We start from the raw sequence: 23,056 nt of genomic DNA, 5'->3' as shown, positions 1-23,056 counted from the left end.
CACCCAGAAGCTATTTTAGCCGAATGATGTTCCAGCTCAGAGGCATTTGTGATGAAAGAGACTTTCTACCGGACTGGTTTCCGCTGTTGACGCCGTGTCTGTCGTTGCCGCCCTTTTAGTTGCGTTGTCTTCTATCAAGCTAGTGCACTCCACTAGCCGATTGCTTTGTAAATAATTTGTATATAGACCTTCGCTTGGTTATTTCGACCCGCGCTAAAAATCTATTTTTCCTTCACTCTCCGTAAACCTCAATGCTTCGAATAAGTCAGCCCCCTGCTTTCAACTGTACGGTGAAGCGGTTTACAGAAAAGTATCAAGCGTTCAGCCGTTTCCTTCTCCTCTCCACAAGTACCACATAACGTGTGTGCCTCGTGGTACCTAACGATATGTCTTAGTCCGCAATACTCAACAAAGAGCTTCCCCTACATTACAGTCGATATTTTCTGTGGCAATTTCCTGCTTAAACAGTGTTCCAAGTGCCGATTTTGTCATCATCCCTGTTTTCCACAAAGCCCTCTCTCTTTCTTTAACATTTTTCTTAACTGGTAATTCTTGATTTGCACTCCAGATGCTGTCCAGATATTTGCTTCTCCGTTTTGTAGTTCGCTTTCTCAATTTGTTGACATTCCTCATGTATAGTAACTGAAAACTTTCCCACTGCTTTTCCCCCATTTCTCTCAATCGCTCCTCAGATTTTATCTCACTTGCTATAGCTTCTCTGCAACTCTCGATTGACGCCCATCCCATATCACCTTGCACTCCCTGATTTGGTGTATTGCCATGTGCTCCCAAAGGAAGCCTCCCTGCGCCACGTTGTTTGATTTTTAACCTTGCTTGAACCTCTGGTCTCGCGCACAGGACTGCATTGCTGAATGTCATCACCCCTTTCCAGATCCCTCTTACCTGTTTATGACAACTGCATTCGTAATACCATTAGTCACTGCATATTTTTTATGCTCACCGCCCTCATCATTAAATGTCATGACTGCAGATTTCTTACTAAACTTGAAACCTAATCTATCTCCCTCTGTACCGCAGATGTCCATCAACCTCTGGAAATCTTCCTTGTTGTCAGCCATCTGCGTAGTCCCGGTGATGACTGTTCTATCCATAGAGTTTCTAAATATGACAGTAAAAAACTGGATGGTTCAATTCATTCGCTTTGCTTGAAAAATGGAAGGTTGAAGCCTAGACCGCTCCTGTCTATTTGAAGATTAGTTGAAAGCTAGCGCTCTCTAGCGGTTATTGGTGCACCGCATCATATGAAAAAAAAAAAAAAACGCAGCCTACATCGGTACACGCGTGGTTCGTGCAACGTTGGTTTGTGTAGTGGTGCACATGTTGTGTTGGCTCAGTGCAATGTGCGTTTGACGCCCGGTAGCTTGTGTGCCGTGCCTTAGCTTTTGGCGACATGAACACGAACGATTTCTTCAAGAAACTCTGCGTCGGGGTAAACTTCAACATCAATAAGTTTAGACCTGACGCTGAGCGGTTTAAGGTGAGATATGCATACGCCGGGAATAGCCGTGCATGAAGTCACTCTGGTGTTTCTCCGCAGATTGCAAAAAAGCGACCTGAAGATGCCGCAGGTTTGAAAGCGGAGAGTGCTGACAACTCAAAAGGTAAATATGGTTGCATTACTTATTTGTCCCTCTACATTGAATAATGGGAGCGGTGACATCTGCGCTGAGCTTTTGCTGACTTATCAAGCTGTTATTTTCTCTCTCTTTTTTTTTTTTGCTGTGGAGACGAACAATTTCACAATTAAGCAACCTTTCGGGGGGCAGGGGTGCCTTTACACCTCTTTTGCATAGCCTGTTCCTGTGACATTTTACGGGCCACAAAAATGAAGCTTCACAGTGGATACTGTCGGGTCAGCTGTACCAGTACAATGGTGCTCCAATGTGAAATTAATGTTGTGCAGGCTATTCTTTTCACTGTAGGGCTGGATAAGGTTGCGTAATGTTTTACTTAAGAACATCTTGGCATGTTCCTGACCTGGATACTGCTGGTTACTGCTGTTTCTGCAGTAGCTGGCATACATTGAACGTGACCGAGCAGCTTGGTGATATGTGCGACATTGTGTGAAAGACGGACAGAATAATTACACTTAAAAGTAATCACACTGCACTGATCATATTGATGCTGCAGTGAGATCAGGACATGGTTAATGTACAGCTCAGAGCAGACATTCTGAAACTTTTTTTTAGTCAAAGAAGTGAGATTATGAATCATAGACCAACCACAGAGCTTTGAATCCTATGAAAATTATTTACTAATGTTGATTAGAATATGATAATCATTATTCATAAATGATCTTCCTATGCGTAAAATGTGGTATTCTTAAAGAATTATTTTCATGAGTTATGTTATCCATTATTTGAGAACCTTCAGCTGGGCAGCATAGACCTCTCCGGGCCTACTTCATTATAAAAGAATGTCCTGTCCTGTCCACTTCTGTTCGTCCTTGTTTTTTTCGCGCTGCATTCTTTTACCATGTTCACTGACCAACAAGCCCAAACAGCCGCTTTAGTTCATCAGACTACTTCATTAGTGCACACTGACTGGCGGCTGTGGTAGACAAAACATTTGGCTGCTGGCAGCATGGTGAAAAGTTGAATAATTTGAACTCATTTAGTACTCTGTTGTAGTTGTGTACTTTGAAATACGTAGTGCTTTGAAAATGAAAATAGCCTGTGCAATTTTTGTCTACATTTTTATTTTTGATGCCTTTATTGTAGCTGTTACCAACGCTACCACCAAGCGGAAGGCTGATGGGGATGAAACTGGTGAACTGCAGTTACGAGTGGTACGTCTTCGGTTTTCTCCCACACTGGAATCTTCAATTCAGTGTCCAAATGTAACGTTCTGAGTGCAGCAGTGAAAGGTTTTCTCCATTTTCTTTGGTGATACAGTCGAGCCCACACATAATGAACCTGACAGTCATGCCCATGTCAAGTGGCTGGTCTTACTCGTCACGTTCGGTGGCAAAAGAGCATGGTCACTGCAGTCATAAAAAACAGCACATGGTGCCTTGCACGATTGTCGACCACAAGCGGGACCTTCCTGTTTTTTTTTTTCTTTTTTTTACCAGGTCCTTGTAAACTCAACAAGCCACTTAGTGAACATGTTGCTAGTCACTTGCACACCCTATCTAAACTACGCTTAGAGGCACACTCGCGGAATTAAGTCACACACTATCCATGCCTTGGGATCATGCCTGTAACGGCACAAGAAGGTGATTTCCAGAGCACTGCTACTTCGTATCTTCCCAATGACAAAAAGCAACCACCGATAGCTGATGTCCATGCTTGTGCGCAGAAAGACGGTAACGCGAAGCTTGCTGTGCTCTCCACCAACGCTATTCGTTGCATTTGAAGGTGTGCATTTTTGATGGCCGCATCTGGTAAAAAGTTTATTTGGCAATCCACACGTCCTGTATTTTTATTGCTTTTTAGGTAACTTCCTTATTTTCGATATTTGAGCAGGTGTCACGAAGACTTTGAGCCCCTCGTTGCTCTTCACTTCGGCTAGAAGCGGTGGTTTTGGACTGCAGGGCTGAGCCTACAGCACTACCTTGTTTGCTCAAACCAAGTTATGAGACAACAGTTGTTTGTTATATCTGAGACTCAACTCCATTGCCCTTGTACAGGTTTTCACAGTCTTACCTTGCTCTTTCGTAAGAAGGCAGTGTTAGTTGTGACTATGGCCGTTATAAGTGGGCTCAAGTGTAACTGCTCATTTCGGCAAGACCTTTTATTACCTTTTCCAGTGTGTTTTTCTAGTGACCCTCCTTCCAAAAGAGCATTGAAGCCTAAATCATAGATCTCCAGCCAGAAAGCTTTCAAAAACCTTCTTAGGGCATGTTCTACGCAAATCGTTTTTGAACAGATTAGAAGCTTCTCCATGTTTAACCTTTAGATGGTGCTTTTTATTTTTCTTCTTCTCTGTAGCTTATATTTAAGCATAGTTTCACTGCAGATAATGTTTTTTATATAACTGGTGCTAAAGTAGACACAAGAAACCGAAATATTCGGTTCCCCAAATATGGGAAAAATAGAAAACAAACCAACTCCTTGCCTTGAGCTTTGTTTGCTTCCTTGTTCTCCCGGGTGCATTAGTGCCTGAATTTTTCTTAGCAAAGTGCAGTGTAGACAAAAACAAATGGTTGTGACCTCGTGGGTAATGGTTGCGTGTGTATTTTTTTCAACATTTCCTACATCCTCATGATCAAGGAAACATTCCATTTTTTTTTTGTTGCTTTAATGTCTTAAAGGGCCTTGAAGCAGTTGTGGAAATGAGAAAAATTTTTGAAACAGTAGCAAGCAGCCCCACAAAGCTCAGTTTGGTGAAAGCTTGGTCGCTATCATCTTAGGCGGAAAATCTTCAAGCGCCGACCAATCGTTAAAAAGATGACGTTTCGTGAACAAGGCCACCGTAAGCCAGGGCCGAAACGTCATCTTTTTAACGATTGGTCGGCGCTTGAAGATTTTCCGCCATGAACATACCCGACCAAACGGGTTTCCGTCGAACCCTGGATTTCATCGCTATCATCTAAATTTTCCTCTTTAGCTCAGGTCTCATTTTGCTGTCTAAGGCTGCGCCTACCAGCAGGTCTAAGGCATTTTTGGTTTTGACCACTGGATCGTGATGCCTGCAGGCCAAGCCCAGCAAACGACAGCGCATTCGGACAAAAGGCACAGATGTCCCTGCACTGCTTGAAACCTTCGAAGAATTGGCTGATCGCTACAAGGTTTCCCGTGTCCTGCTCCGCAATGTTGCAGCCTTGGGCTACGAGACACCGACACCCGTCCAGCGCCAAGCCATTCCCGCATTACTTGAGGTATGTGCCTGTTTGTCAATTGCTCTGCCCTCAGTCTTGGAAATTTTACAAAGCAATTAGGATTTCTTGCATGTCTATAGTCATGTGCTTCCTCTTAAAGGAGTAAGGTTGCTCTCTTGTAGCTATTCTTTTTCACCTGTGCGCTAGAAAGCTGGTGCAGTTTGATACCTGTAAGTTTATGATGCAGAAGCTGTCTGGTGCTCTTGTTAAAGGACGCTTCAAATGCCTTTGAATATAACCACCACACTTGTGAACTATTGAAAGCATTACCAAAGCTTTCACGACAATTTTAATTAACTGCCAAAGCTAACGGTTCAAGTCAGTCGAGTGTTGTTGATGTGCTAAAAAGAAAGTTTCACTATTGAAATCGCTCCGCTGATGATCGTTAAAATGGTTTAGTTTAGTTTGGTTTAGTTTATGGGGTTTAACGTCCCAGAGCGACTAAGGCTATGAGGGACGCCGTAGTGAAGGGCTCCGGGAATTTCGACCACCTGGGGTTCTTTAACGTGCACTGACATCGCACAGTACACGGGCCTCTGGAATTTTGCCCCCATCGAAATTCGATCGCCGCGGCCGGGATCGAACCCGCGTCTTTCGGGCCAGCGGCCGAGTGCCATAACCACTCAGCCACCGCGGTGGCTGATCGTTAAAATGGGGCGGCATTTATGAGCTCATTGCAGGGCCAAGTGGAAGGGTACCGATACGCAAGCACTAAGTGCACTGCGTCTCTACAGAGCTGCACTTGGGCACAATTCCTCTGCCAGTACTGCTTTTCAGGCATTGTGATGGGAAGTAGAAGTGGTCTTGCCACTCTCATTGTAGCTTGAGCTGCTGCTTCTGGTTCCGACCTGTCTCATTGCGTTTCGCCAACAATGCACCACTTTGTTCCCCTTCGTTAGAGAGCTCTGTTGCCATTCTGCCAGTGGCATTCTCTAAGCTAGATGCACTGAAAAAAGACGTCTAGTACATGGAAGAATTGGTTTCAGTATATCATTCTTGTAATTTGCCTAGAATTTTGTTTTTATCTCATTATTTTTCAGCATAAAGAAAAATTACTCTTCAACAAAAGTTTCTTTTTTCCATTTGCTCCTTCTTTAGGTATTTCTAAGTAAAGAGTTCTACAATGGAGCATTTGGGTTTAAGGATTTTGATTTTTTACTTTACTGTGATCACTGTAAATGTCTTAACTTATCTGCTCCAAAAGCTGATATTTTGCAACTCTTATTGTTTATGTACTAAAGTAGTTGCATTAATGTTACGAGGTGCTGTTTCATCTACAAAAGCTGGCAGGTCTGCTAAAAAAATGCTTTTTTCCTTGCTAGCAAACTTGGAAATTGTTGATTTCTTCTGCTACAAGAAGCCTGTAGTCAGTTTCACCATTGGCTAGACTGAGGCAATGTTTTGTTTGAACACGTTCCTTATCAATACAATGTTCTGAACATTCGAATCACCCTGCGTGGAAAATTGTTTATTATGTGGGCGAGTAGCCGTTCAATATTTTTCCTGCCACGCAGGGTAAAGGTCAATGATACATGTGCTCATACTGCAGCACAGGTTTCACGTTAACATGTTCAAATGCCAGCATGTTAAGCTTTTATGAGCACCTTTCACACTGTTTTGATTGTGGATGTGTACCATTTTTGAATAGCCAATATTATAAAAAAAAAATGCCTTTCTGGTTCACATGCTACTTTGCTGTAACCAGGCTTAAGAGCAGTATTCAAGCTGTAGCGGCAGGTGCAAAAATAACCCTTAGCAGTTGCACCTTGGCATTATACTCCTATTCTCAAGCCACTGCCTGCAACTTGTTTTGTTCTTAATTAGATTGCCCTTGTTCCCCAAACGACAAGGTATTGCCTTAAACCAAGCTAGCTTGATTCTTCTTTCACTGCCTCAGTGCTCTCTTGGAAGTCACAAAAAGGAATAGCTGCGTGTGATGCTATGAGATATTGTTTGTTGTCAAGTGCCTGCCATTTATTGTTGAAACTGCATTCGGCCTTAAACCTACAGAACTCTAAATGACACGCAAAGTTCCTTTTTGTTTGCTTGTTTTTCTTGTCCCTGCATTACAACACTGTATGTACGTCTTTTACATGCTTGGTTCACTTTAAATTTGAACAAGTTAAATCACAATTTGAGGCAATCTAGACCTTCCTTTCGAGACTTTAATTGGCCTATTGAACCAAGTGATAAACGATGTGAAAAGCAATAAAAGTTAAAAAAAACATGTTAAAATGATGTTGCAGAAAACAAATGAACTGGGCATTTCTCTACATTCTCTGCAACTTTTGCACAGAAAAATTCGCAGTAATGTTGGCAGTACAAAAATTTTCTGCCTGGAATCCTGCACCACTGAAATCTCAGTGCTGTGCGATGTCATTTTTTAAAATGTGCCATTCTCACTATGTGACTTCCGCTACTAAACACGAGGAAGCTGCTCCAAATTGAATCTTCGCCTGCTACAAGGCCGGCTTCAAAATGCTCTTAGCCATTTCCCACTAGTGCATTCATTATGGTGTACCCCATAAAGTTCACTGTGATGATGTGTTGTAGCATCATGGCAATTTCTCTCCTGTTGTGCAGCGGAGGGAGGTGCTGTGCTGTGCACCCACTGGTTCTGGAAAGACAGCCGCATTCCTTCTCCCAGTTATTGCACAGCTGCAGGTGAGTTACATGGTGACTGGGCACGCTTCGTATCCTAAAGTAGCTTGAGATAAAGGTGCTTAACTCGCATTCGAGCTTAACCTGCATTCAGCTTAGTAGGACTACTAACTTTATACTTGCCTAGTGTGTTTTGGTGACACTGCAATAGAGGATGTATACCTTAGAAGGCTTTAACAAGATCCTTAGATGTGGGAATGAGCATGTCGCATATTTCTAGCAGTTTTTTTTTTTACCTAGTTGTCTTCTCATTTTTGTTTGTTCTAGAAGTCTGGCATTTATTTTAAGCTTACAATTCTTAACAGGGGGAATTTAAAAGCTTTCAAGAAGTATAGTATGTAAAGTCAAAGTATACATTGCCATGAAACTCAAAATCTGCCATTTCCATGACTGCTGAATCTGCACTGAAGAGGGCTTCTAGTTCCAGCGTCGAGTGTAAGCGTGAAATTGCATACCATTAACGTAATATACTACTGAGTCCTTTCGCTTATAGCCAGCTGGCACTAGCCTATTGAATGCAGAGAACTTTGGGTTTGTATCTACTTCTGGAGACATGAATGGATGCTGTGTTTCTTGTCAAACTATAGCTCTGATGAAGCAGTTGTAGTTGCTTCCACATTATGAACAGCTTATGTGTGTTTACGTGATGTAGACACAGAGAGGGCATAAACGACAGGACAGGGGCATCATTTATGTTTTCGCTCTGTCTAAGCCATGTAAGCACACAGGTGTTTTACAGTCCATAAACGAACTAGCCCATGAGAAAGTCAAAGTCTGCCATTGACTCTTAAGGCTTTGGACCATTGCACCTCCTGCAGAAGCCGCCGGCAGTTACTAAAGGCAAGGAAGGCAGCCAGGAGTCGCAGAAGGGTGGCTTCCGTGCAGTGATCCTGTCACCAACGCGTGAGCTGGCGCGGCAGACGTACCGTGAATGCCTCCAGCTTATCCGTGACACGGGTCTCCACGTCTACCTTCTCAGCAACCTCTCATCTGCTCGCTCACGCCTCCCTAATGCTCAGCGGAAGTTAGGTCAGTTGCAAACCTTATGCTTTTTTTTTTGTGTCCTCAGAGTACTTGTCAAACCTTCATTCATGAAATAGAATGTTGTTGTGCTGGTCTCTTTCTCTCTATAGCAAGGTAGCATGCTGTGTTATATGCGTAAGTGTTAGTCAGCCTTATATCATGCCAAAGACCCTGCTATCTAAAAGATGGAGCTTTGGAAGAATGCAGAACCCACTTTAGTGACCTCAGATACAATGGAAGTGAAAATATGGTCTCGTTTCGCCTTCCATATGCCACTATACATTTTTTTTTTTTCCTTTATAGTAAAGACACTCTAAAAAAAAATGGTTGTAGTAAAGAACATCTGGCCGCGGCGACATGCTTTCTGCGGAATGACATCGCAGCACGTACGCAGTATAGGACATCTTAGGGCTGCAGATATGTAATGGTGTAATTGTGAGGCCAGCATTCGGAGGCAAATATACATAGACGACAATAAAACAGTATATCTTGAGATGGCTTTATCACCATATTCATGAGCTGCGAGGAGAAGCAAACTTTTGGACGTCTTGGAAGTCGAAGCAAAGCATGCGGTGCGCATGGGAAAAAAAAAAACTCATGCTGGCTATGAACGTAGAAAGAAGGTGGCATGGGCCATTGGATAAGGAAAGGCAGTAAAAAAGGCATTGAGGAGTGGGTAGCGTTTGCAGCATTGGGCAGCGCAAAGCACAAGACAGCGGTTGGAAGAAACAAGGGTGACACGGCTCGGCATGTTGCCGCGCTTGACTTTGTCGTGCACGTTTCTTAAGCATTGCCTCTAAAATGACACCGAGGCCACGGAAGATGACACCATGTTTACACAGAGCTTTGGTTTTCATATGGAATAAATGTTGCGTTTTTATCCATAGGCACTTTATATTCGTGTAAATGAAGTACTTCCACAAGACCTAAACGAAATTGAAAACATGACATAAAATGTGCTAACTTAAATAAATAATTGTCACACAAAGGGTCAAAAAGACCAGGATGAAAGGTATTCCTGGGTGTTTCTTTTATAAACCAACATTGTGTTTAGTAAACAGCCAATTACCAGACAGCATCCATAAAGCCATGCCATCACCAACAACTAATATAGTGAAGACACTGATGCAGTAAAGGTTTTTGATGGTCTTAGAAAGTGAGGTGTAAAATGAACCAATACATACACTGCTAGCATGCACTTATTAGCACTGTAGCTGATCTTAATATAAAGGTGTTCGTGCGTCTCCTTTCTATTATAATAAGGTTAGTTAATGGAGGGTTTGCATTCGTGGCCATAAACTAGCAACTCTTAACTAGTAACTGCAGTTTGTTTGCGATCCTTCTCTCATGCTTGCCACATTTTCTCACTAGCCATTTCATCTTGATCCTAGCAGTTTCACTGTGAAAAAAGTTGTTTGCTAAAAGGTTTTTTTTTGCACCTGTTAACCTTGATTGTTGCCTTTTCACACCTTACAGATATACTGGTGTGCACTCCTAATCGCCTTCTGTGCCTGACGGACAGTGGTGTTCTGACGCTTAACAGGTGACCTATCATTTTGCTGCGCAGACATTGTCTTGTTAAAATTGGGAGTATATATCTGTCGTTTGAACACTTGACAGATTTTAATGCGAGAGCGTTAAAGGCTCCGTTACGCAGAAAATTCAGCGGCGGGTAGGTGGCAGGTAGGCCACCTAGGTCACATTACCTTATGGCGTTATACACCCTGCCCACCGGATGGTGAGCAAACAGCTCACTATGGGGTCATTCCATGCCAAACGTCCCAGACGTTGCACTTGACCATCTCCAATTTGCTCAAAACAATTCATGGAAACTTATCCTAATGTGCGTAATCAAAGCCTGATATATTTTTTCCGAAAAAAATTTATTTGTGAAGCGAGGGCAGTTTGAATATTTAGAAAAGGCGAGAAACCAGGCACTGCTCAATAATTAATGAAAAATTCAAATTTTCAGAAAGCACTTCACATTTTTTTTTATTGCCATTTGCACAGATTCTGGCTTTCAATATAATTCGGAGCATGCAGCTTCATACACCATAAATATATTTAAAAAATTGAAAGAAAAAAAGTATGAAAATGCATTATTTTTGTCATTTTTGTTTTAAATATGGACTTGCTCTCGAAGATTCTGAAATAACCGTTTTGTTTTTCTAGATGTCTAGTACTTATAACAAATGTTACAGGTGATGAAACTGCGTACATCGTGGTAAAAAAAATACTAAAGTTGCAAAAAGTGCATTTTGAGTCAAAACACTTGTTAATTTCACCCCGAGGTGGTCTAAGTAAAAATACAAACAATAGCGGGTTACGTAGAGTATTTCTGGAATTTTTAACGAGGTAATTTTCATTTAAAGTGAAAAAAGAATTTTTGAAGTTGAGCTCTCGCTCCGCAAGTTGCGTTGTCTCTTAACGCCTCTTCACCGCAGAGCACGACACTGCCTACACTGTGACTAGATGAAATGTAGAGTTCTTGTTCTTAAGAGAGGTGTGCACTGCACGCAAGCATTGGAACAGTGAGTATTCGAACAGGTATACGTTGTAAAAGATTTCTTAACACTGCCGGGCTGGCACATGCCCAAGTGAGCTAGTTGTTGGGTGTAGTTCTGTCGCACTCAGTCATTCTTGCCAGCACCATTGCAGACGTAAGTACCAGCATAAGAGCTTTGAACTTTCCGGTAACGCTGGTAGCGCGGCACCGGCGGCTGTCGCGAAACGCTTGTCCCGCAACGTGCGGAATTGGAAACCTTGATGAAATGAACTTGGTTCTGAATGTTTTGAGGGGCAAGATGAGCAAAGAGCACGTATCATTGGTATTGTTTGTTAGGACCTCATTGCGATCACAGTGCTGTCGGAACCAATTTTTTGTTTCCACATATTAGCATACTACCTATTTCAGCATGACAGCTTTCAGACAAATGAGTTGTCTACAGCTGAGTCTGTGCCGTTCACTTATGCAGATATTTGTTGACTTTTGTGGGCTCAGCAACCACTAATCCAAGTTTTGGACTAAAATTTTAAATGGCAAGGATGTCCGACAGGATTCGGTACTTCATTCTCACCAATTCACATCTACGCCTGCCTTAGTGGCGAACTGAACCTGGAGAGAAAATTGGAAGAAACTGCTAATTTTGTGCAAGCTGGCGATTAGTTTTTTATACTTCAGATTACGAAAACATCTGAGTAAATAAGTTGTTGTGGTTTTCAGTTTAAGTGGGCCTTTTCTGCTTTGCTTTGTCTGTACATTGGCTGCATTTATCGTAAAAGCCACACATACTTTTGTTAAAAGCTCTGTGTATTGTCTGCAAACACACCCTTGTGACCTGTAAAGGCGTTTTCATTCTTTTGGCTTTAAAAGAGGATGATTTCGAAGCAGTCATTTTTTCTGAGAAAACATTTTTGATGGGTTTTACAAGTTGCACTGCATTAAATGCTTTAACATCGTTCAGAAGCCTGCGCTGTAATTGAAAGGGCAACCTAAGTGTCATTTTTATCGCAGTATTGACTTGTAGCGCGCCCTGTAATGTATAAGTTGTAACTTTTTGAAGTGTGTTCTTGTTCAGAAAACAAAAAAAAACAGCAAAGTTTACAGCAGCAGGGATATCGGGTCAGAACGTTTCGTGGGGCCCCCTGCATTAAGCACCTCGGAGTATGCCTTCGAACTGCTTCAGCTGTTGTTGCTTTAGCCTTGTTGTGCTAGGCAGCATAGCTGGGTAACAAAACCAAGTACCATTAACATTCCTATTTGATACATTCCTGCAGAGACGCCTGCTACATAAGTGTGTGCTGGGCAAGCCTTTTCAGAACGTAATACATACATATTACGTACATGCCTTGTCAAGACACACACAACAGCATGCTCACTGCAGCCATGTTGTGATTCCTGTTCGATCAACATAGACGTGCGATTGTTGCCTGCAGGGTGGAGTGGCTTATCCTGGACGAGTCAGACAAGCTGTTTGAAAATGCGGGAGGCCCACGGGGTTTCCGCGAGCAACTTGCCAAGGTTTGCCAAGCTTGCAGTGGGAGCCCGCTGATGCGTCGTGCTCTGTTCAGTGCCACTGCCACTGACCAAGTCGAAGCCTGGTGCAGGCTTCACCTCGATGCTTTCCTCTCGCTCACTGTTGGCATTCGGTGAGTCAGCATTGTAGCTGGAGTAGCCATTACTTGTCATGGTGCCTGAACCAGTCCCTAGTCGTTCATGAGAGATACCTTTCACACTGCAGCGTCTTACAAGTGATGCGCGGGGTTCGATCCCCAGTGCCGCCAGGTATCCACCCGTGATACAACGGGTACAAGCTTTCCCTGGTCTGGTGCTCGGCTTCTTTAGGGTGAAATGTTTGGGAAATGGGTCCTTGACCCCGCCTTGAGCAGAAGAAAATACCATGTGCCATGGCGCTCTTCGGCTACAGACACCTTTGCGCCATAAAAATGCATCATCATTATCATTACTATCCTGAAAAGATTTCTCCCAGATATGCTAAAGAGGTGCAGAAAAATAAGTGTGCAATATGTTTTTTTGAAAATAAAGGTGTTTATCATTATTATTATTATTACATGCGCTGCCCAAGCCCATCTCTTCCTCTTGATTTCGACTAGGATGTCATTAGCACGCGTTTGTTCCCTCACCCACTCTGCCCGCTTCCAGCCTCGTAACTTTACACCTAACATTTTTCTTTCCATGGCTCACTGTGTTGTCCTTAAGCTGAACCCTTTTCGTTGGCCTCCACGTTTCTGCGAAGGCAAGATAACCGCTGGTCCTTAAAGGTGCACTAAAGAGGAATCTGAACTCGTCTTTCTACCACGGGAACTCTATCTACACGTTCCGGGCATTCTTAGATACTTCGAATTATTGTCCTGTGTGGCCGGTTGCCCTAATTAAATCGGATTAAACGTCACGGCTCCCGCCTTTATTTTTTAACTCAACACGATAGGAACGAGGAGTCAACCAGCGCGTCAGCCAGTCCCGTGGCAGCTTGCCGCTCTGCCATCGGCGGAGTGATACGTAAATCAAAGAGTCCACGTGTATTTTTATTTCTGTAGGCCTAATTTGCGGCTATATTGTCTGTGACTGAAATTATTTATTCACAGAAATATAAAAACAAAATAAAAGTGAATGCGAAGCCGCCACTGGACTGGCTGAAAGGCACTCCGCGCATTGGTTGACTCCGCCTACCTACCGTGTTCAGTTCAAAAAAGGGCGGGGGCTGGAATGTTTAATCCGATTTAGTTAGGGCAATCGGCCGCAGGGGATAATAATTTGAAGTTTGTAAGAATGCCCGGAACGTGTAGATAGAGTTCCCACAGTAAAAAGACGAGTTCAGATTCAGTACACCTTTAAGGGTAACGGAGTGGGTTCCAAGAGAAGGCAAGCGTAGCAGGGGGCAGCAGAAGGTTAGGTGGGTGGATGAGATTAGGAAGTTTGCAGGCATAGGGTGGGCACAGCTGGCAAAGGACAGGGTTAATTGGAGGGACATGGGAGAGGCCTTTGCCCTGCAGTGGGTGTAGTCAGGCTGATTATTATTATTATTATTATTATTATTATTATTATTATTATTATTATTATTATTATTATTATTATATTTTGCTATTTCTCTGACCTTAAATTCTCTCGTGTGATTTCTCTCTACTTGCACCTCCAGCAGCAACACCTCACTACATTGTTGTCACGCCTCCTCATAAAGGCGAGTGCCATTGCATGCAGCAACCTTAAGCTGTTCTGCATGTTAGTGTCATTGTTATGTTAGTGTACTTCCTTCAAATCCTTTAATGAGCCCTAAATCGGGTAGAGAAGCCAGCAGAACAGTACAGCAGAACAGGTGCTGCCAAGAACATTCTGTTGTCCTGGAAGCATGATGAAGAACGTGGTGTCTTGCAAAGGTAAAGTAACATCCAAACTGCAGCCACCTGAAGCAGCAAAACATTTTCACCTCACTGGCACCCTAGCCACTTGGCACATCCTCTTCCCTAACCTCCCCCAATGTCCTCAGGCAGCTACAGGCCTATTTCGCGCTCTTATGTCATAGCAGTGCAGTCGTTCTTTTCTCGCTTCTTTTATGCAAGAAATCTGCGAGTCTGCACTTGCCTGCAACTTCACTATCACAGCTAGCTTCAAACATCGTGTGACAGTTCTGTACTATGCCTTGACATTGCCTACTCTTCGTTTAGTTTCTTTCTACTACTGGCAGGGCATTTCAGGCACATGTCTGTGAGAGTAGTCATACTGTTCTCGTGATGGTTGCCAGGGCCTTTGGTACAGCTAGACAGGCAAAGCATGGTATTTTATTAAAAACTGTTGAGTTCCCTGTGAAGCATGAAACAGCAGTACTTGGTCAGGTTGATTTGCTTGCTGCACTTTTCATTTAAGATCAGATGCCCCAGTGTATTTAAGATCCTTTGAGGTTTCTGTGTAGGAGCTGGCTTGACTGTAAAATTAATTTTTTTTTCTAATGATGTATTGTAACTGTAATTAGCATCAAAAATGTAAAGCAATGAAACTTGGCTGTTGTGCACAGGAATGCAGCAGCAGACCTTGTGGACCAGAAGCTTCAGTTTGTGGGCAGTGAATCGGGCAAACTTCTGGCTATGCGTGGACTTGTCAGAGAGGTGAGGCTTCTTTGTGTAGCATTTTGCTAAAGGATACTGTCGAACTGTGTTCAGATGTTTCTTTTTTTTTTCAACTAACGGTAAGACCTCGTTGCTCCTGATCTGCACTGAAAGTTACGCTGATGACTTGGAGTATAATCTTTCAATCCGTCAGCTGTGCCGATGCATACGTGCTCACTTGTAACCGGGATAGTGGAGACTGACAGCAGTTTACAGTTAGTCCGATGATCTCTTTGCATATGGTATCTCTGCAGCCCACCTGGAGGCCTTGGAACGTGCCAGTCATCACAAAGGAAGCTCATATCAGCATTGACATTTTGTAAACGAGAAACAGATATAAAAGGATAGGGATGTTAACTCAGCATTGAAAATGTTTGTGTGATAGAAAAAATTTCCAGTTTTAACCCTAATGTGCAAAGGTGTGACAGCTTACTGCTGTGGTCACATGCTTCGCATGCACAACCACCAATCTTCGCTCACTGTTCATTTGTCTGACGTCAGCAGTGTGCTGTTCCATGCTTTCTGTGAATCCTTGCTTTCCCCAGCATGCGATGCTAGTCACTCAGAGTAGGGGTCGCAGAAAGACCTCTATCAAATGTTTTGAGTCTAACCACAGTAATGCACGCAAGGCACAGCATCTCCCGTTCCACTTTGCTCCACAAGCCCCGCTTTTGTTTGCTTCTCTTACTTTTGTGATCAAAAAATGAAAGGATCGCTGGCACCCACTGACTTTTGTCGCTGGCACATTCACAGCCACTGGTAAACTGGGTCATGGCATGGTGCTGCACTTCGTTTCCCGGCACACGCCACGGTGGCTCTTGGTGATTGTCAGTGCATTGGTTTTATGTAAGGCTTAACATTACTGCATGCCGGCTGCAGATTCCATGAGGAAATAACAAGTTATAGCCTCACTGACTTTTGCTAATAATTATTGCTGCCAATTACTAGATATCTGTTTCGGTCAACCTTGTTCTTCATAAGTGCACTTGTATTCACTTTTCAGCAGTGGTTGTTTTTGCCTCGTGCCAACTGCTGACTTGTAAGGATGGTGAGGCCCGTCAAGTGGTGTATCATTCACTGCTTTTTTCTCACCATCCCCAGTTTCCATGTGCAAACTGAAATAAAAGATTGATCGGTCGTTCTGTCGGTCGGTCGGTTTCCTTTTTATATCAAACTACACTTTGGATGTAGTATCGAACTCTGGGCGCCCGTAATCAGTCACCTAACGCCCACCAATGCACTGCTGCTCTGGCTCTGTGTAGTTTCCGAGGCAGGCACACTGCCCATCCGCTCTTCAATGAAAATGGTCGGCCAGCCTTGCTTTGCAGCACTCCTATTTGGCAGCCGCCTACTGCGCGATCAAGTACGTGTGAGCAGCTGCAGATCTACTGTGCTGGCTTCGAGAGAAGAAGGCAGCCTACAGACGCTACGAGACATCATCCTTGGTGCTCTCTTTGTTAACGTTTGGAAGTCGTGCTGCTGTTCTGCTCTCTCGACTCTAGCTGTGCCTGCATTGCTGCGCACTTGCTTTCGGTGCATCATTCCACAAAATGGCAATGAAACAGTGGCAAGCCCTGCCACTTTTCAACAAATTTGAGGTTATTTGCCAAGTTGACTTTGGCAAAGAAAAGTTGAACATTGCAGCTCATTTCAAGATTCTGAGGAGCACACTAAGCACCATCTTGAGAAACAAGCCGGCCATCAGAAACAATGTGCAAGAAAGCCCAAATGCTGATGGTCTGGTCGTTGCCTCCGCAAGCTGTCTTATGATGGAAATAAGAAACCCTTGTACACCGGTGGTTCTTGATCATCTGCGCATGAAATCTGCTAGTCTCTAGTCCCATGCTGCTGCAGAAGGCAGAGGATTCACCTACATTTTGGATGTCAAGAGGCAAAGATTTAGGGACCGCGGCTCTATCACCTGAAATGTTGTCGCAGGTCGGAACTATGCAGTCGACACAGAAGGCACAGAGAAGTGGGTACAAAATGGGTGGCCTGCTGTGAGGGAGAGGTACGAACTGTGCAACATTTACAACGTGTACGAAATTGCCCTATTTTGGTAACTGCTGCCGAGTAGGACCTTGGCGCTCATAAATGAGTAGTGTCATGGCGGGAAATTGAACAAGGACTGCATGACAGTCCTCCTCACGACAAACATGGACGGATCTTCAAAGTTGCAACCGTTTTTCATTAGCAAATTCAAGTCGCCCATGTCAACTTGAAACAAGGCTTGGATGACCAGGGCATTGTTAGAGGCTTGGCTGCGCGACTAGGACGAGGAGCTTGCAACGAGTGGGCGAAAGGTTTGCATCCTCATGGATAACTGTTCAGCATGCCATTGCGGCGTCTTGCTCGAAAACATTTAGCTTTGCTTTCTGTCACCGAGCACAGCAGCGGTTTTTACGGCCTCTTGATCAAGGTGTCATTCGTGCATACAGACCAGGCTAGTGAAAGCGCGTGGTTGAGCGGCTCTTAATGAAACTGCGGGTTAATGATGAGCTGAAGCTTAGTTTGCTGGCTGCAGTCGAAATGATCAGCTATGGCTGGCAAGATGTGACTCAAGACAGAATACGGAACTGCTTCCATCACGCTAGACTGTGTCATGAGTGTATGGAAGCTGAGAGTGCAGTGCACGTAATGCAAGATGACAGTGAAATTGCCACGCTGGGTGAAGAACTCGCTGATTTTCCACATGCTATGCCAACAGAAGTTGCCTTTGAGGATTTTTTGATGGTTGACGACGACATAATTGTGACAGTGAGCCCATTAGATTTAGAAATTGTTTCCGTATGCTGGCGTCGGGTGCCACCGAGGAGCCTTTGCCAGAAGATGATCACCCTCGCCTGATGCTTCACGAAACCCTTTCTGCTACTGATGTGCTACGACGATACTGCTCAAGAATACAGGGAAGCGGACTGGAGATCACTGAAATGATGTTGCATGTCGAAAATGTAATTCTCATTGGTAAACCTAACACAGTGTTCAGGCAAAAATCACTTCTGCAAATAGGTGTAGATTTATCGCCAATAAATTACTTTTAGAGAAGATTATTCATGGTGACTGGCATATTTTTTTTCGTCAGCCTGTTTTGCTCCACTGTTCACAAACTCTTGTATAATGAATTTGGGACTGAAATTCATTCTAAGCAAGCTCGGGTATCAAATTTTTTCATGTACTGAACAAATCGCGTTGAATCGCGCTGCTTATTATAACTGAGTTTGACTATAGCAGAAGTGCAGTACGAATCAAATCAAAAAGCAAATACTATTCGCAAACCATGTATTCAAAATATCAAATGTGCCCTCGGGTCTACTGGAAATCCACGTAAATTTTCGTTACGCAGCTGTCAGCTAGCGGGATGATCAGGTATTCAGTGCTCTTCTGCTCTTCCCAGTGGGCTTAACAGGCCTAAAGCTTAAGGGATTGAGAACATATTCTTGTTGGTGGCTGCTTTACATTGTCATAAACTTTGTAGATTCTTATGTCACAGGCATTTCTTCCTTTCTTTTTTTTAGTTTTATCTTCACCTGATTTTTTTCCTAATTCTCTGAACTCTGTGGCTCCTGCGTGTGACATACTACATGCTTTGCGTGTGTCTGCAAGTTTTGCCGTAAAAGTGCAGCACGTTTGCATATCTTGTGTGCATTTACAAACAGTACTTCTTTTGAAATTGTACCATCCTAGGTAATGATAAAGAAGGTAGTAAATTTCCTCTTTAATGTGAAAATCCTGCCTCATTCACCTGTGCAGGGAAAGCTCCAGCCTCCTGTGTTGGTGTTTGTGCAAAGCAAGCAACGGGCCAAGGAGCTCTTTGCCGAGCTTGTCTATGATGGCATCAATGTGGACGTGATCCATGCGGAGCGACCTCAGGCCCAGCGTGACCGCGTCGTGCGGGCATTTCGCTCTGGCCAGGTGTGGGTGCTGATCTGCACTGAGGTCTTGGCCCGCGGTCTGGACTTCCAGGGTGTTGGCCTTGTCATCAACTACGACGTGCCGCCGACTGTCGTCTCATATGTCCACCGTGTTGGTAAGGGACTGCTGATCGAGTTCGTGGTGCCTGCACAGGTGGTGTTGCACCAGTTCGTTTTATTAGTTTGTCCAAGCTTGTCTCTCTAAATTATAGCACACAGGTGTTTTGGCACCATTGTGAGTTTAATGAACTGTGCCATTGAATTGCAGTAGACTCTCGTCAATTTGAACTTGCAGATCTCTAAATTTCAGTTATGAGTTTTGCATGTCTCATAATAAACTCCTATAAATATTTACCATTGTTTGTCACCGCTTGTTTAGAAAGTTTTTTGGGGTATAATTCAGTTATATCAAAGTATGATTTCTGAAAACTATGCTGCTATATTGCTCCTGATGTGCAGCTTTATTTTCTGCTGTACTAAACAGAAGTTCCAATATAAAAGACACTTTTTAGTAAATCTGAAGGTGCATATTTCTAGAAATTTAAGGTAGGGAGGGACAAAGGCCTGGCTTCGTAAGCTTACCCTGCTTACAAATTATTCTAGCTTGGAAATCCCTTGAGATATGGTATATTCACACACCATGTCGAAACACCATGTGTCTTGTCTTAGTACCTCAGTGCTTACTCTGTTCATAATCACTGGTGTCAGCTTCAACTTGTTGACTGCATCACCATCATATCTCTAGGCACCAAAGCCTTTATTTAAATGATGGAGCACTGCTATAACGAGTGCCTGGTGTGCAACCCTTTGACATCTAAACTGCAAATTCTGCCATGCGTGAAGGCTTTGAGGTAATTTGCTAGACTTGGTATTAAACCCCACCACTTGTATGGTGTGTTATGCCATGGCACAGGTTCTGTCAGTAATGTGTGTCTTGAACAAGGCTTTTTTTCTCCTGACCCTGTGATGACAACGTTGTCATTTACACAAGCAGAGTTACTTCAGCCAAACATGCCTGTCACTGGCAGGTTGCCTCATGGATTCTCCTCCGCAAATCCTTGCATGATCAATCTTATGAACTCTCTGGGGCGTCGCTGTCATAGAGGCACATTTAACTTTGGTGTAGAGCTGGGCGAGTCAATACACGATTAAATGAGTGAAATGAGTAAATGAAGACCAGCACGAAAGGCTGGGCTGAGTACTTAATTGTGTCCTGTGTGCCATGTCCTCTGTGTCAGCATTACTTTGCTGGTTTCATTGTTTCAGGATTTGATTGCATATTTCTGTCATTGCCAGTATGCGTGCTCCATTTCATGGCTAATTTTTCTACTGATTTTAGCTGGCAAAACAAAAATTGCAATGGTAATCCCATTTACTACGCCTCGCAGCAACTGAAATGTTGCGCTTTTCTTCACTAGTGCTGAAGGTCACTTTTTGGTGGGAGGTGGTTATTATTACTTCAGCCAGTTACTCTGACGAGATCTGATTTCACTGCCTAATTTCATTTATCTCCCTCCTATTCACACAGGTCGAACAGGCCGTGCCGGTCACCCAGGTCATGCAATCACATTTTTCACTGAAGATGATGTGGCTGAAGGCCGGTTGAAGAGCATTGTGCACCTCCTACGGGAAGCTGGGCAGCCACTGCCAGACTACCTTCTTGGAAAGAACCCAAAGTCAGTTCATTTTCTAACCAAATATGTTATGGAAACAGAAACTGAGAGGACCATAAGTTTCACTTTAGGGAATGATGCGATAACATTAATGGCTCCCTTCAGTGGTGTGAGGTCCTCTTTGCATATCAGTTCGCCTGGGTTCTGCCTACATGTCCACATACCATGTTTACTCACATAATGAATCCACTTTTCTTCGAGAAAAGTTTACATCAATCTGGGGGGAGGGTTCATGACGTGGGCCTTTTTTTTTTTTCCAAGAGTCGAAATTTCAGAGTATGTCTGCCCGCCTGTCCATCCATCCATTTGTTCATTAACAAAAACACACAGTCGCAGTGTTTGTGTTGCCGGTATATAGCATCGTTCGCTTCGAAAATGGTTTGCTATATCAGGGTGTGATCTGGCAATTTTATGATAGTTGACGATGCTGGCCATTTGTGGCGAGATAAAGCAAACATGCTGAACACTGGACCTGCAGGCTGGGTGCGTTTTTTAATACGATAGTGTTAAGGAGCTCGTGTCAACAGAAAGTCCGGTGTCAGCGTCGTTGATCATGAACGAAAAATCCCCAGAGAAGCAACCTAGGAAGCAGGTGGGCCACCTAGGTCACGTGACCTTGCAGCGCCATCACAACCTGCCCACCATAACAGGTGAAAAAAAATTTAAAAGAAAAAACTTAAAAACCACAATGCTTCAGCTCCCTCTTTAAGAGCCCCACTTGGCGGTTGGACAATTTAAGGAAAGGAAATGAGGCCTGTACACATATCTTGACAAATGGGAATGTGGTTAAGGAAAGGAAATGATGCCTGTCTCACATATCTCGGTGGACACCCAAGCTGCTGTAAGGGAAGGAATATTTCCCTGCTGTGGGGACAATTACAACTATGTTCCCACAAACATTAGGTTTGCAGCTGCTTGGAAAGGGGCTGACTTCATTCAAAGTCCTCCTGGGAAGTGCAAACCACATGATGTATGGTAATGGTGCCTGCAAACAATGGGAAGCAAGTTCCTTCTTCCCGCATGTGTTTCCTGGGAAGATTATGGTTGGTTGCTTATTTTGATGTTGTTGTAGTAAACAAAAAACACTAGGCTAAAAATTGAATGCAAACAGCATAGCTTCGCTGTCGAACCACCTTCACAGCATGGATTGGAGCCAAAATTTTTTTTGCCTCGAGCAACCTCTTGCGACCAATCGTTAATTCAATTGCCACCTGCCATGGTAGGTAGTTTGATCACAGTCTGTTGGGCACGTTGCCACCTGGCCCTGTGGGCAGGTCGTGGTGACACCACAAGAGAAGGCAAGCATAGCAGGGGACGGCAGAAAGTTAGATGGGCGGATGAGGTAACCAAGTTTGCGCGGAAATGGTGGCTGCAGCTGGCACAGGACAGGTTTAATTGGAGAGGAGTGGGAGAGGCCTTTGTCCTGTAGTCGGCATAGTCAGGTTGGTGATAGTGACGAAATTACTCACCGGGCATAGGTGAGTTCCACATGGTGATTTATATTTGCTGGGGTCTTCTGGATCACTCCAAAGAAAAGAACACAGAACAAAAATTTGATGCCCCTGCCCATGTAACAGATGTCCCTGCAATCTTGAGAGACAACTGCAAGAGAGACTTCAGCTTGATGATTTAGAAAACCCTGACTTTGGCTTTTGCTTTTTTCAGGCAACGAGTGAGACACCTACCTGTTGCAGATCGCGAGTCCATCTCAACAATGCCTCCAGACTTCAAGAAAAAGAAATTTCATCGCAAGAAAAAGACATCAGACTCAAGTGCCTCATGAGTTTTATTGCGTAAAATAAATCTATCATGTCATACGTTCTCTTACATGGCCTTGTGTTCAACGAAAACCCATACTCGGCTAGTACAGATTCATACTGTCTTTAGAACTGGCAACCTGTCAGTGATCCACACATGCTCACCGCACCATATCTTGCTTATTGAAACAAATGGCTGACTCATGTCTAGTTTGTTGTTCACCGGAAATCTGTAAAGGTTTTGAAATATGGAAGCATCCCCCAGTCTCTTTGATTTGGTCAGTGACCATCATATTGTTTGCATTTTCCTTTGCTGTGTTTTTTGTTTTGTTTTCATCAATACAAGGATGTCACAGTTTCTTCCTTCCTATAATGGGTTCTGTGCTTCAGGAAGAAAGGCCAGGTACATTTGTCCTGATGAGTGTTGTATTGACTTGCATTTATCACATCTAACATCTTTCAAGCACTGAAAAAAAGAAAAACAAAAAGCAAGCAGAGGAAGGAAAAGCAGGGATGTTAACCAGACATATATTATTCATTTTATCGTATTATAAAATACTTTTGACA

The 23,056-nt window shown here is 43.5% G+C and overlaps 1 protein-coding gene across 1 annotated transcript; it reads left to right on the top strand.

The window, feature by feature from the left end:
* The first annotated feature begins 1,260 nt into the window (after positions 1 to 1,260).
* ais (DExD-box helicase 52) lies at positions 1,261 to 22,559 on the top strand. Its single transcript, XM_077662170.1, has 12 exons — positions 1,261 to 1,498; positions 1,559 to 1,622; positions 2,742 to 2,809; positions 4,661 to 4,843; positions 7,427 to 7,507; positions 8,323 to 8,533; positions 10,004 to 10,070; positions 12,464 to 12,676; positions 15,058 to 15,148; positions 18,899 to 19,175; positions 20,588 to 20,735; positions 22,398 to 22,559. The coding sequence occupies exons 1-12, from the start codon at positions 1,412 to 1,414 to the stop codon at positions 22,513 to 22,515; spliced, it is 1,608 nt and encodes a 535-aa protein (XP_077518296.1). The 5' UTR covers positions 1,261 to 1,411; the 3' UTR covers positions 22,516 to 22,559.
* The last annotated feature ends 497 nt before the right edge of the window (positions 22,560 to 23,056 follow it).

This window comes from Amblyomma americanum, chromosome 4, assembly GCF_052857255.1.
Source record: "Amblyomma americanum isolate KBUSLIRL-KWMA chromosome 4, ASM5285725v1, whole genome shotgun sequence".
NCBI lineage: Eukaryota > Metazoa > Arthropoda > Arachnida > Ixodida > Ixodidae > Amblyomma > Amblyomma americanum.
The sequence above is the reverse complement of the archived record's forward strand: the minus strand, read 5'-3'. Positions and strand labels throughout refer to the sequence as shown.

Bases quoted from the DNA above. Each gene is read 5' to 3' on its own strand.
- ais (XM_077662170.1), top strand. From the start codon at position 1,412: ATGAACACGAACGATTTCTTCAAGAAACTCTGCGTCGGGGTAAACTTC. The intron at 1,499-1,558 runs GTGAGATATGCA...GTTTCTCCGCAG, and splicing joins CTGACGCTGAGCGGTTTAAG to ATTGCAAAAAAGCGACCTGA. The intron at 8,534-10,003 runs GTCAGTTGCAAA...CACACCTTACAG, and splicing joins TAATGCTCAGCGGAAGTTAG to ATATACTGGTGTGCACTCCT.